This window comes from Ascidia mentula, chromosome 4 (genome assembly GCF_947561715.1).
Source record: "Ascidia mentula chromosome 4, kaAscMent1.1, whole genome shotgun sequence".
In the NCBI taxonomy this organism is placed as follows: Eukaryota; Metazoa; Chordata; class Ascidiacea; order Phlebobranchia; family Ascidiidae; genus Ascidia; species Ascidia mentula.
The window spans coordinates 17,466,126-17,479,853 of record NC_138569.1 but is presented as its reverse complement, the minus strand read 5'-3'; the positions used below and the strand labels follow the sequence as shown (position 1 = coordinate 17,479,853).

The window sequence follows — 13,728 nt, the reverse complement described above, 5'->3', positions numbered from 1 at the left end:
ACAAGTAACGATGTATTTAAAATGTATTGCTTCTATTTGTTTCTCTTATTTGACATAAAAGGGTATATAAACAGATGTATGACTCGCAATGGTTTTATACGTCATGGGCCTCTCGAGAGTTTTTTTGTCATTCCATTAGGCTACATTGAACTGTTACAATAATTTATCTAGGTATTGCTGTCAAACATGATGGGTCGCAGATTTTTTTACCATTGAAAAGGGGGTAGCGAACGAAAAAGCTTGGAAGCCCTGCTAAAGCCCATGGAATTCCAAATTCAGCGCCATGAATCCCCATCATTTTTATGCTGATATGTTTTAAAAATGATGCATGAAGGAATTAAAACCCAAACAGATTCCACACGGAAACAAATACGTTTTACAGTTTGCATTACAGGCGACGACATCAAATTGCAATTTATCCTCTTTTAGCAAAACGGGCGAGAGAAAATTTTTACATCGCTTCCAGAAGAAAATAATTTTCTCCCACTCGACATCCTGCGAACAAATTAATGACGTTCAAAGTAATTATTATTTTTCTTAATTCACAACACAATGCCTTTTATGGAAATATGGCTTGCTATCAGTTTTGTTCAAATTTGACCTTACGGTTTTTTCAATTTATTCTACTTTTGTACGTGCTCATTATCTCATTTGCGTTTCGTCTTTCAACATGCACTACCTTTTCTTTGTATCCTTCGCGCAATCCCAGCAACCATCTCTATGTTTCTGCCTCGTCTTTAGTATCGTCATATATATAGCAACTCTTTTCACAAATAAACTGTTGGACTCAGTCGACAACAACTGCGAAGGTGTCTGATAACGGACAAACAGGGGGTACAACTAAAAAATCTCCTGTGCGTCCACCCTCTCGGAATTCTGACTTGTGCGTCATTCTGACGTATTAAATAATCTTGCATGTCAAAAAAAGCATCGACCGTAGGTGCATTTTGTTTCTATAAATAACGAAATTTCCTCTGGCTCGGCGCTAAAGCTAAACGCACGATGACGTGCGAGAGCAGGTTCAGGAGCCGGGGAAAAAAACAATCCGGAGCGAGAATTGCGCAATCGACGCGAACAGCAAACAAGTGAAATTAAAAGCAACAAACAAATAAAACACGGCGCATACGCGAGTATAAATAAGACAGGAAAATTCGACAGAACAATGCGTACCAAGGAACTCAATCGTCATGTGAAGATTTATACCTATACGTGGGTCACTGCTGGAATACTTCCCCAGTGCCTAGATGTTATATGCACCACGTAACCATTCGTAGCGAAAGCAGTGTAACGAAACGACTGTTTTTGAGCTGAAATTCCAACCACGTGGCACTAAAGTCACAATACTTAAAACATGTATATGAACAAAATGTGGACTTGAATGAATCAGTTACTTTACGGTTTATAACCTTAGGCCAATTTATTCTCTAGAAATGAGTTACGAATTTCTTGAGTTCGTCAGTCCAGTTTGTGTGACAATGATACCGCCCGACGCCTGAAATGGCATGCTGTACCGCTTAGACCGCACACAGCGAGCAACACAAACTCCAACAAACCATACACAGAAAAATTTCTAAAAATAGTATCAAAAGATGACAAAACTGTACTAGACAAAAGGCCAAAGAATTTCGTTGAAAGCTTTATATGTGCCAAAATGCATGTCAATTGCTTAGGATAACCGCAAAATCAACTGTAGCAAAGCAACAATATTGTCGCAGTCAGCGGGCGCGAGGGTAAAAATTTTAATTACTTTTTGAACCGGAAAATAGAAGGTTATGATCTATAGCTTTCGTTGACTGTGCGCAACAACATTAACTTCCCAGTTTATCGAACCGAAATTTGACGCATGTATGTATGTATGTATAGAGATGTATACCAACAGTAACAAAAGATCATACTGGCGAGAATTGGCAAGAGTAGCGGAAGTTGGACGCGGAAGAAAAACGCAAGGTACAGCGATAGAGATCAGACCAGGGAGAAGACATGCTGTGCAAAGTAATAATACCGTCAGAACTCCCAAGCGACAAACGTCACTGGAGAGTAAAACCGGCTGCGACACCTTTTTTCTTGCAGTAATGTTGACATTCGTGCTCGAATGTGTGATATTGTGGTGGCTGGTACTACTCAGCCACGAGGCAACAGGTTTACAATCGACCGATGTACCGCATTGTTTGTATGCAGAGCTTCGCCGCGCTCCAACGGTGACGATGGTTGCTATATATCGCCCAAAACCGCCCTCCCGCAGGCGCCGCCAGCACACGCACGGCCTAACAGGAGCAGGAGTCGCTTTAGAAGGTTTGGATGATGCAGTAACTGTCGAGGGCTGACAGCATAATGTAGACGACCCATAGCGTCACGAAGACGAGGCTGCTCATTATTTTGTACTTTCGAGGGCCTCCCAGCTCCGCGCCAACGCGTTTTGATTTGCGCCGCAGCATCAACACGGCAACGGCAAAAATCGCGAAGATTGAGAAAACAGTCACGGAAAAGGCGAGGTTGCCGGGACGTACACGGAACACCTTTTCCTCTGCATCTCTGCCGGTCACCATCCAATAAACGGCCGACATCGTCCATGCGATACCAATGCCCAGGAATACGTTGACTGCGTTGGATCCAGTTACGTTGCCGATCGATGCATCCGCGTACTCATCACCAACCGCTGCCACCTTGCTTGCAAAGGTGTCTTAAAACAAAGAAGAGTTTTGATAAAATAATGATGTTTATTAGCATCCTGGTTTTGCTCTTTACTTTTTCTTAAAGTTGCTCATTTAGTTTCAGAAAATTTATTTAAAATCATCTTTTAAAGCACAGGTATGTCCAACCTAAAGAAAAAGATTAATTATATCAAACAGATGACAACCTTGTGTTGGTAAACAGACGATTAATTCAATTGAAAACCAAACTTACCGGGAACACTGGTGCCCATGGCAACGAGGGTGACGGCGGTCACTGCGTCATTTAAGTTCACCACACAGCCGAAATGGGACGCGACGTCACCGATGACTGCAGTAAGGACTCCAATAAGGATAATGGAAACGGTAAAACATGCCCAACCCCCTCCGTACTCGGTCGGTGGAACAAATGCGAACAGAAGCTGCGTTACAAGGAAGACATCAGGTCGTGTCCACAACAAATTAAGGGGATTACACCGTGTAACTTACTACAATGATTTGGTAGTTATTTGCATGCGAATTGTAAAGCGACTGCAAAATGAAAATTAAACACAATTGCGGTATATAAAGCTAGCTTGGAGGAGAAGTCCCCTGCGTTGGGGGAGGGGGAGTAACAATATGTTTCGTTGTTATTCAACATTCGTATACGGGAAAAAAATGTGCCACTGTGTTTACACGGAATATAATCCGCTAAGTATTTGCATTAAAAGAGTTCCAAAGCAAAACTTTAAGCGAACTTTTTCTTGGCAAGTAACATTTACATAGAGAATATATTTGTGTATAGGGTTGAGCATTTCTATCACGTATTATGACCTGCACGTTCTTTACATAGAATAAATATTTTGGTTTTGGTTAACAAACGTATTCATACAAACAATTGAAACAATTGATCACTTCCAATTACAAACTCTATGCCAGATTAACCTTCAGGCAAACAAGGCACGCCACCTAAATAACTTTACGACGTTCAGGATTGAAAAAAAAGGTTAAACGGTCAAGACATCGAAAGTAGATTCCTTCACGAAGATGATGAATTTGTTTCTCATTTATTTAACCACTATCGCAATATATTTTCGGGCCGCTTCCATAATTTGCTTTGGGGCCAGCAGAGTCTTAATACAGCACTGTACAAACAGGAAACAGGTTCCACACACCTTCCACAAAACTGTGAGAAAATGCATGACGTAATCAAAACATGACGGTTCCACTTCCGTTTCTTCGTCGCCGCCGTCATCTTCATCGCCTGCAAGACAAAAATACAGACGTTGACGACTGTTTTGAGACTAAGCCAACAACGACGCTCGATGCGATAAGGTGAGGTGACCCAGATTAGATTCTGGCCTTCGGTCAGAGCTTTCAAGGTCGAACGACAAGGGGGTGTTGAAATGCTAACGTAGACACAGCAACGGGAGTGTTGTTTTATGCCCTATAAAGCCTAAAGCCAAACCAGTGGCAGGTGAGAACGAGCAAAGCCGTGCTATGTTTTCATAACAGGTTCTTGAATGTAATTTCAAGGATCACGTGGCTGTCGTGTCGTCATGGTCGGTCGTTCGTTCGGTAAGTTCCTCAAACAAAGCGTTTTGTGAAAGATTTTACACTGGAGTCTATAATGGCCAGACAATATCCCACAGAATTCTAAAATTAGTAGGAATTTACCATGTTCAACAAACCGACCAGCGTAATGAGATACGGTATGCGCTTTCAAGTAATTAACGCAAAACTGTGGGTAACACCCGGGTAAGCGAAGGCATGGCGACCGAAACTCCTTTGTCTTTAGTTACCACTGACCTCCATTGACTGTCAGTGCCTCGATGAATTGTTCCCTCCAAGAGGACGTCCCAACGATCACCGCGAGATTGGCTTTCTTTATAAGCCGATCGACTGTGTTCTGTGATAACAACACGGGAAGTTAGGCTGGAAGTGAAACCGTACAGCAATTTTACAGCACATCAACGAAATGACCGAAGCTAGAAATGCACAGGCCTGCATTAAATAAGTGTGGAGTGAATACACATGATTTTAGGGGAAAATTCAAGTCATAACATTTTTCTACAGTACGGCATACGAAAAAACATTTCTTTACTGTTTACCTTAAATTCGTAGCTTTCTTCTATTACTATTTCTATACTTGGGTTGATGCCCAATCTCGGTTTTCCAAGTTCCGCTATCCTTCTTGCCTCTTCATCCTCCTCGGTGATCGGTTTGGAAGAATCGTCGTCATCTTTTCCGTTGATGCCGGAATCGCTTCCGGCGTCGGTACCTGAAGCCACAACAACAACAGTTTGTTATAGGTGAAAGGATATCATTAGGTCTTCAGATGTTATTAAAAACAGAGCTGTAACGTGGGTGTTGAATGATGTGCTTTGACGTTTATTCACAAAACATGTTCACAATCGTGCAATTTACATTCGTGCATTCACAGTAAAACCCAAACCAGAGTCATCAGGAGTCTTGTTTGGATTTTGCAGACACATTTGCTTTTGTTTACCGTATAAATGCGCGCTGTTTTGATATACCATAAGAAGCGTAATTGCAAAATTGCGTTGATGTCGGTCCCTACGACTTTTCTGTAAATATAACTTTAAAGAAATGCCATTTTCTTCATGTTTATTTTAACGGTGTTTGCGTTTAAGTTTCTTTAGCACTTCAATCGGCATTTTCTCCTGAAATTAGCCGAAGTTCGACGTGTGGGGTGGCCATATTTGTGCACGATTATTCAAAAACTTTAACCCAGTCGATATGGCTCGGTTTTGTTGTCGGGGAACCAAAGAGTAGTTTCTATACCGAGCCAGTGGGCGTAACGGCCACTGTTCTGCCGTGACGCCACTTCAGGCACTCCAAAGTGAAGAGGCGAACGAGCAAAACAAACGTACACTCACATGCAATTTACAACGCCACGGACGCATGGAATGTGCCAGCGAAACGCTGCGATGACGAGGCGGGCAGCAGAACCTGTGACATACCTACAACCCACATGGTAATTTTAGTTTCCACAAACTCATATCAACGATACTTGGTTTCAGGGTACATAACGTGGTTTTCTAGAATCTAGTACGAACTGACTGTTTGTTTTGGCGACTCTTTCAGATGTTGGCGTCGATTAAGGCTTAATATCAGTTTTTTACTTACCGACCGACTTGCTTGGTACATACGGGTATCCGAGCTCGATCCTGAACTTTGCCCGTTTGTGATATGAGTTGCTGTCGACGATTTGCATGAGAATGTCGATCCTGTTTAAAAGACCAGGCGCACGGTTTACCAAGCGCTCAACAACTATAAAAGAGCGATGGGCCAAACTGCAAGCGAATTTTGAACTTCGCAAGGAATTTTAGGTGGATCTTTTTGGAAAGGGACAAAGGAATTAAAGTAAAGAAGATCGTCGAGATAGAAGGAGATGAAAGAAAAGGGTGGGCAGCAAAACTTAGTTGACGCAGACGCGCACAACTCCAGTTTACATCTCAGCTACGTGCGTCGTCGCGTTGTCTGGGCACGTCCGTAGGTTCGCGGATTGAGTTCGGTGACAAACAAAGGAACAACTCAATAATCACGCACTTCGATTGGACCACAGGATTCACGCAGGTCGGATTGCGCGATCGAACGTAGAAGAAAGGGTTCTAGAGACGGTTAAACGCAAGCTGAAAGGCCAGTTCGTTTACCATTTGATCTGTAACTTCACTGGGAAATTTGAACTTATTAAACGCCATTGACTTTAATCAATGCAGGGTCGACACTTTCCCATGGCTTGGTGCAAGCAAATGCTTTTGCTTTGGGGTAAAGGCATAAGTAAGACACGGTAGCAATATCAACATAGGCTGCAAAGTTATAGAAATATTTCTTGACAAATTGTGGCGGATTTATTTACAGCCTGTGTAGTAATTTTTCCCAAATACCAAGCCAAGGGCAGTGCTGGCGATCCCAGGTTTTGTGTTCACACTTCGTCTCACTATAGCAAGGCGGCCTTGCTCCGTCAGCTGTTTAATTAGTAGTGAACGCCATTTAACTGCCATTAAGACCGCCAGGCTACGAACTCTTAATGCAACAACTGGCAATAAGTGACGCAGAGGCCACGTTGCGACAAAAGCAAATACTCGCCTTAAGTTCTCCTCCGGCGTTCAAAAGAAGGCGTAATTGCCATATTAAAGCCACAACTAGGATTTGTTCTCAAGTAACTGGGAGAATTCGGTTTCAATGGTTGCTTGCAGCGCTGAACGCCCCAGGTCAATAAAACGATATGAGTGAGTGATCGTTTCTCGGTTAGGTTTTTGGAAGAAAGTTCAATCAATGCGTCACCCTTTGTTGCGATTGCAAACGCTTCTCAACGGCGGTGGAATACCACTACATTATTGCATCAGCAAAAGAACTGACCGAAACCCAGATGATTTACCTTTAGCATATGTATGCTGCCGAAAACAGCATGAATCGGGAATAGTTGCTTGCCATGGTGACAAAAATAACTGGGCTGGAACCCAGAGAATCAAAGTGACTATACAGGACACTTACAATGAAAATAGTTAGTGATGTTGGGGCATATGGATAAACAGCTATTGTTAATTGGTTGGACACGCAAGGGCGTATGCTACACTTGAGTGCAGCATTTGTAAATATTTTGATATTTATGTGTTGAACGTTCCTTTCCGATTGAGCCCAAAGCATTGAACCCACGGCGTATAAAGAAATTCAAGCCGTTAATACACAGCGTAGACCATCACCGACACAGCTGTTAGTGAGTTGACCGCACAAAAACACATTCCATGCAGAAGTGGTTGCAAAACACAGGGACCACTATCCAAACAATGAAATCGGGACAAATACACATCACATCGGTGGCAGTATGTGACTTGCAAGTGTGAGAGGTCAAACGTGTACAAGTGACGGTATTTCAAAACCTGATTCGCCGTCAAGTTCGAAAATCATCTTGGGCGTCGAAAGCTCGATGAAAAAGGATTTGTTTTTCTCATACTCTTCGTCGTCCTCTATCTGTATATTGATGCACTTTCTGCGAGTCGCGGTAAGAAAGAAAAATTTTGGTTACTGGCATTGTATGGAAATGGTACTCCTTTCTCATTTCACAACACACGCCAAGCGAAATTAACTCTGCAGGGCTATATACACAATGAAGTTGACGCAACTTTTATCCAAGCTTACACGTTTTAAACTGTAGGTCTTGTATAGTGCGGTATTATTTTTTAATTCATAAAACACTATAATTCATAAATATGTTTATCAAACAAAGTATGCTGTACGGGACAGTAAAACAGATTTGCCGCAGTAAACGCAATTGTGCAGCATTTGCTACTTTTTTGCCTAACCAGGGTTAACACTAAACGCCAATTACAAGCCTGACATTTTTATTGGCCTTAACTTCCGGATACATCTGAAATATACGATTACAAAATCGATAAACCGTCTAATGAGGGACATGCACTTGTAATAAACTATAGTATCGGAACAGCAGTTGGTTCAAATCAAATCAATTTGGTTGGCCGACGTTGCCTTTGATAAATAATTTAACTGCGTCTGTCAAAGGCCGGTGCCGAAAACGACTGGTCTGGTTTTAAATCACCGAGCTCCAGTTCCTTCAGCAACGCAGTGCGCTGGAATTCAATTAGAGGGGGTGAGCAGACAGGGCAATGCTGTACGTACCCGGCCGTCAGATTTGGGTCAAAACGACCGGGCGACGAATAAATAATGCAGAAGTTACTTGCGCAAGGAGAGGGGGTGCATCGGTCGCTCGACGAAAACAGAAATCCGCACATTGGAAGGTCGCGACTCGCGCGTCCGCTTGCGTGTGCATAATTACAGTGGATTGTAAAATCCGAGATGTCTAAGAACCCCTAAGCGCATTCAGCATCGAGTCGGAGGATTCCGAAGACCATAGAACAAAGAAGTGACGGTAAGATAGGAGAGGCAGTAAGCAAGGTAAAGCTTACAATAAAAAAATGCAAAACATTTATTCCACCTGTGCTACCTTACATAAGTAGTACTAAGGCAACACAGCGTAAAAAATCCAATATTCTGCCATATGAATTGACCATACGGCACGAGGCACAAATGGCTTTTATCAGCATTTGCCTTGTGAGCAAAAACGTACACCGATATTTTCGGTTGGCGCGTTGGTGGTCTGATACTTTACGATACTTCGTTATATTTCCCGTCCAAATTTACATTCATAACTATAAAAAAAAACATATTCCGGTGCACGTACGTAGTTTCGTCGTTTTCAAATTCCAGCTCGCCGATGGAATCCACAAAGTCCTCGCCACCTCCCTTCGCCGTTCCAGGAACAGTCTTATAGGGAACCACGACTTTGCCTCGAGCTCCAGAGTTTCTTTGCACCTCAACTTTGAGCACTCCCACGCCCTCGCTCACCTACCGATGAAAAATATATGAAACGTGCTTTAATTTGTTTTTTTTATACAGACAGCTGCGTTACGAGAGAAGCCCGTATCATTTTAATCATGGGGTTTCTTTTCTTACGTTTACATCTTTCGAAGGTAATCTTAAACTTCTTTGTATTTTCCACGAAGCGTTAAATTCTCCGTTGGTAATGAACGCTCTGAGGTTTATCGTTGCCCAGGCTGACATAATAGAAAACCAAAATCTATAGATGCTCTGTGGCCATTGCCGCCATTCGATGAACAGGCATTTTTGCTCCATTATGGGGAGGTATATTTAGAAGGAACCACAACCACAGTATTACAATGCGAAGCGTCGCAGCGCCGTCACGACGAGCCATACTTGGAATCTTGCAGCGCACGAATACAACACCTATCACAACAGGCTTGGGGCATTGTGGATGGGACAGTCAAAGTTGACGTGCTTTTGGGACAGCACATAGTTAAACGAACACAAAGGTGGTATATTTGGAATGGCTATGACGGGTCGCTCCTCCAACCTTGACAGGATAAGTAAGGACGCGAAACGGTTTTGCTCTCGTAACATTCAGCATGAATGAACACGTGATGCCACCAAACACACTTTTAAATGCATTGAATTGAAACAGTTTGTTGTTCGTTTATAAAAAGCGGGCCAGGGGGCTAAATGTTTATGGGCGGTTTGAAAAGTCATTCAAAAAATCGAAAACTGGGCGGAAAGTAACAGCAAAAATTACTCACCGTTTGCTTGGGCTCAGCAAATGTAAAGACGCCCGCATGATCGTCGTCCAAGATCACCACATTTGCTACCGCCGGGGGTTCAAGGCGAGCGATTTGCTTCGAATCGCCGTTGGTGTCGAACATGCCGTCAGGCGACCCCGTGCGAACGTTGAAAAGCTTCACCCGAAAATATTCGTCCTCCTCGAAGATATCATCGTCCAATATTTTGATCTTAATCGTTCTGATGGTCTCGCCAGGCTTGAACACAACCGTGTCCTCCGTGCGCTCGAAGTCCGAACCTGCGTTGGCCGTTCCGTCTTCCGTCTTGAAATCAACGTACAACGTGGAGTTGAGATCCCCGCCGCTGCGCACGACCTGCAAAAAAATTACATCTGAAACTTAATCCTCAAATTATAAAAAATCGTTGGTAACCATTGAGAACTAATACCATTGCGCACTTCTTTTTCTTTTCCTTCAAGCAAATCTATCCAGCGCATCACGCGTTTAATCAGAAACAACGGAATCCAATAAAATTGCCCCCCGTTAATGGTGAATGAAAAAATTAACTTGTTTTACTTTCGGTTAATTTGTTACTGGTCCTATACTGCACATCGATTGATGGCTCCCTCGCAAAGTAACTCAGCCAGCTGGATAGGTCATTTCACATTAAATCAGTGCTAGTCTCAACCTTATTACAAATGCGTACCGGCGAAATTTTAAAGAAAACTTTTACCGTGCTGATCCACAGACCGGCGGTTAAAAAACAAAACCACTTACGAAAAGTTTCGCATGCCCGCAGTTTTCCATCACTTTGTAGTCGGGAGGGTCGAAGGACACTTTGGCCACAGAGTCGTCGCCATCTTGTGAAATGCAAGACAGCGCGTCCTCCTGCTAAGACAAAAATAGCTCTTTTCAAAACAAAATTCCAGATAAAATACATGTAAACAGTTGTGTGGCACATCGGAAAATTTCAAATAAAAAACAAAAATTAAAATAACAAGTTCAAAACCGTCAATGGAATAATTACCACATCACGAACACTAGTCAGTTTGCAATTAAAACACCTGTTTCAGTTGCTCTGTTTTGCTTTTGTTGAGAATGTTTCCAGCGCCAGTCATAAGGCGTGTTGCCTGTATGCGGTAGAACGCACGACTCTTGGTTTGTTTATTCAAGGTCTCGGCGCTGGCCAGCCTGGCAAGTTCGCTCATGTCGGCATCTGGATGTTTCTTGCGAAGTTCCCGCATCAGTCGTATCATCATTTTACGGTTGGTCTCAGGATCTATGATGCCATCCCCTTCGGAAAATTGCACAGCGTGCTCGTCTTGCAGTGAATCGTTATCGCCATCGCCCATATCCACCATGGCCACTCCGTCTTCGGGTTTGTGGTCACCATCTTGGCCATGGCCCTCTGTCTCCACAATAATGTTCCTGTGGCGCGTGCGGTACTTCTTGCCCATGTACTTGTAGACGAGCAGACGGCGGTCGGCAATCCAGGCCAAAACCACAAGGATGGGGAAGAAAAGGAAAGTAACAACTCCTTCCCAGATTTCCACGATTCCTTCACTGCTGACGGCCAGAATGATGTAGAGCCATACGTAGGCGAGGATGCTCCAAGCCGCGGTGATAAAGAAGACGCGAGGGTGCTTGATCTTGCGCACCTCGTCGTCCGGTATCACGTACATGCAGATGGCGATGATGATGAAAAGGTTAAAGGAAGCGCTACCAACAATGGTTGAGGGACCGAGATCGCCTGCATGAAATCCTTTGCGGACAACCTCGATTACCGACAACATAATTTCAGGGGCTGACGAACCGAGAGCCATAAGGGTCAGGTTTGAGACCGTCTCGTTCCAGATGCGCACAGTAGTGGTTGCGTACTCGCCGTCGGATCGCCGGTAAACCACCTCCTTCTCCTTCGAGGTGATTACCTCGATGGAGGCCATAAAGCGATCCGCGATAATGGAGACGCCAAGGAAAAGATAGATTAGCGCCAGGAGGTAAACGATGGCTCGGGCTGCGATGTCTGCTGTGGTAAGGAGGGAAGTTTCCGCCGGGGCCCAAACAGGCAGCACCATACCCCGTTCACATACCCTTGGCTTATTTGTGACGTTTGGGCTGCAGCGGTCAAGGTCATCTTCTGCGCGTGGTCGCTGTGCCTCGGTTGCCGGTGGCATGCTCAGCAATGCTGCGGCTAGCAAAGCAATACATGGTAGAAACATATAGGAGTCAGCCATGGAGCGTCCAAATCTAGGCCCTGAAGTGTACTGGTGGCATGACTTGGTTGCATTTCTTTTGGCCGCTCTGGTTGAGCGGCTGCATCCTTCGCTGATGTCCTCCATAGAGTTGGACGATACGCTCTTTGCTCTAGTAAACAGTAATACCTAGCTATCAAAGCCCTGCATGCATTATAGGCAACGGAGAACTGCTGGGGTCGTCCTGCACATAGGTTGGTTATTAAACATTACTGTTTTATGCCATCATGATGCCAACAGCAATTTAAAAAAATATTCATAAGGTAGCAATGCTGATTTACTGCCTAATACTGCAGAGATTATCACCTAACCGTACAATGTAAAAAAATAATAACTATCAGCTGTGTACTCTGTCACAAGTTAACATTTGCGACAAACCGAACGAGTATTTCCACACAAATATGAAAACGCAATTTCTGTATAAGAAAGTAACACATTTTTCCGAAAACGCAGTCGTCTAACTTAACGCAACAAGCAAACTGGGACTCATTACACGACCCTTCAATGCAAGAGAAGCAATCAGTAAATAATTCATGGGGCCGCTGAGATTCGATAACCGTGTGTTGCGTGGGGGTCTGGTTTAGAGACAGTCAGAGCACACACTAATGAACCTTCCACTACGTCTGCAATAGTGAAATAAAAACTAATTTCCTGTATAACATATGGGGCCTTAAGTCTTTATGCAGGCAAATAGATTTACAACCGCAGTTAATTACTGTAATTGCCACTAAACATACACTGCCTGACCGAATCGTTTTCAGTAAATGAAATCTTGCTGCTCACAACTACTAGCTTACTTGCCCGTCTTGTGCTAGCGACCTGCGTGCAAATGCGCCGGGTGGCAGCAGCCACGTCCAATCTCTCCCGTGTGACGCTCCTACGTCACCGACTGTTCTCCTGGGAAAACAGGCGTGGGCTTGCTATTTCGGTGGTTCGAAACAGCGACATTATCAGCGGTGTTAACTGAGGCCCTTTTGGCAGAACCAAGCTGTCTAGGAGGCTACAATCCTGCACGGCATTATGTCTTTACCTTTATTCATACCGCTTGAAACGTTGCTATATGGATGCTTAACTGGGCGCGGTTGAGTGTCTTACCATGTAACAAACACCTACTGCAACGAAATCATTCTGCAACCTATTTTGTAAAATGTGATTAATTGCGTTCTACGTCACCTGTCGAACATAGCTACGTATCCAGTATCTTACTCAGAATCAAAGCGGTCGAACACACCTCCCTTCCACAACGTTTAACGTAACTGCGTAGCAATCCAATGCCACGCGAGTTCCTCGGGACGCGCATGGTGCTAATGAGGAGTTCCATTATGCCGGTATCCCGGCCAACAAGCTATCCCTGCAAGCTGGTTTTAGAAGGCGCAGCTGTCAAATCGCGTCACGGGGCCGTAGGTCTCCACACGGCGATGAGAACTAACTTGGCAGAGAGCAACCGGGTGAGCAGAGGTCACGGCATGCACAGGCTTCTGCATCCTCGGCGCTAAGCTGGCGATTGGTGATGGTTTGGCGACAATTGTTCCCCTATGGTAAGACGTACGCGGATTTACCATTACGTTATCTAAACTTGGAACACGACCCAAAGGTCAGCGAGTTAGTATTACGGAAATCTATACAAACTTCGACACCAAGTATCGTTTCGGTTGTTTTTTTATATTTTTCTGTTAGAAAAGCGGAGCATTTTAACTTGCATTCATTAAAATA

General features: G+C 43.9%; 1 protein-coding gene across 2 annotated transcripts; it reads right to left on the bottom strand.

Moving 5' to 3' along the window:
* Positions 1-932: 932 nt before the first annotated feature.
* Positions 933-12,195, bottom strand: LOC145899305 (sodium/calcium exchanger 3-like). Of its 2 annotated transcripts, none has more exons than XM_082988045.1 (10): positions 10,828-12,195; positions 10,541-10,654; positions 9,785-10,138; positions 8,875-9,038; positions 7,556-7,665; positions 4,760-4,929; positions 4,458-4,557; positions 3,824-3,912; positions 2,905-3,091; positions 933-2,680 (listed from the first exon to the last, which is right to left on the bottom strand). In XM_082988045.1, exons 1-10 carry the CDS (start codon positions 12,100-12,102, stop codon positions 2,286-2,288), a joined length of 2,958 nt encoding a protein of 985 aa, XP_082844171.1. In that variant the 5' UTR covers positions 12,103-12,195; the 3' UTR covers positions 933-2,285. The 2 variants fall into 2 exon arrangements, with proteins under 2 accessions (XP_082844171.1, XP_082844172.1); XM_082988046.1 differs by lacking the exon at positions 7,556-7,665 and adding an exon at positions 5,799-5,899.
* Between the last annotated feature and the right edge of the window lie 1,533 nt (positions 12,196-13,728).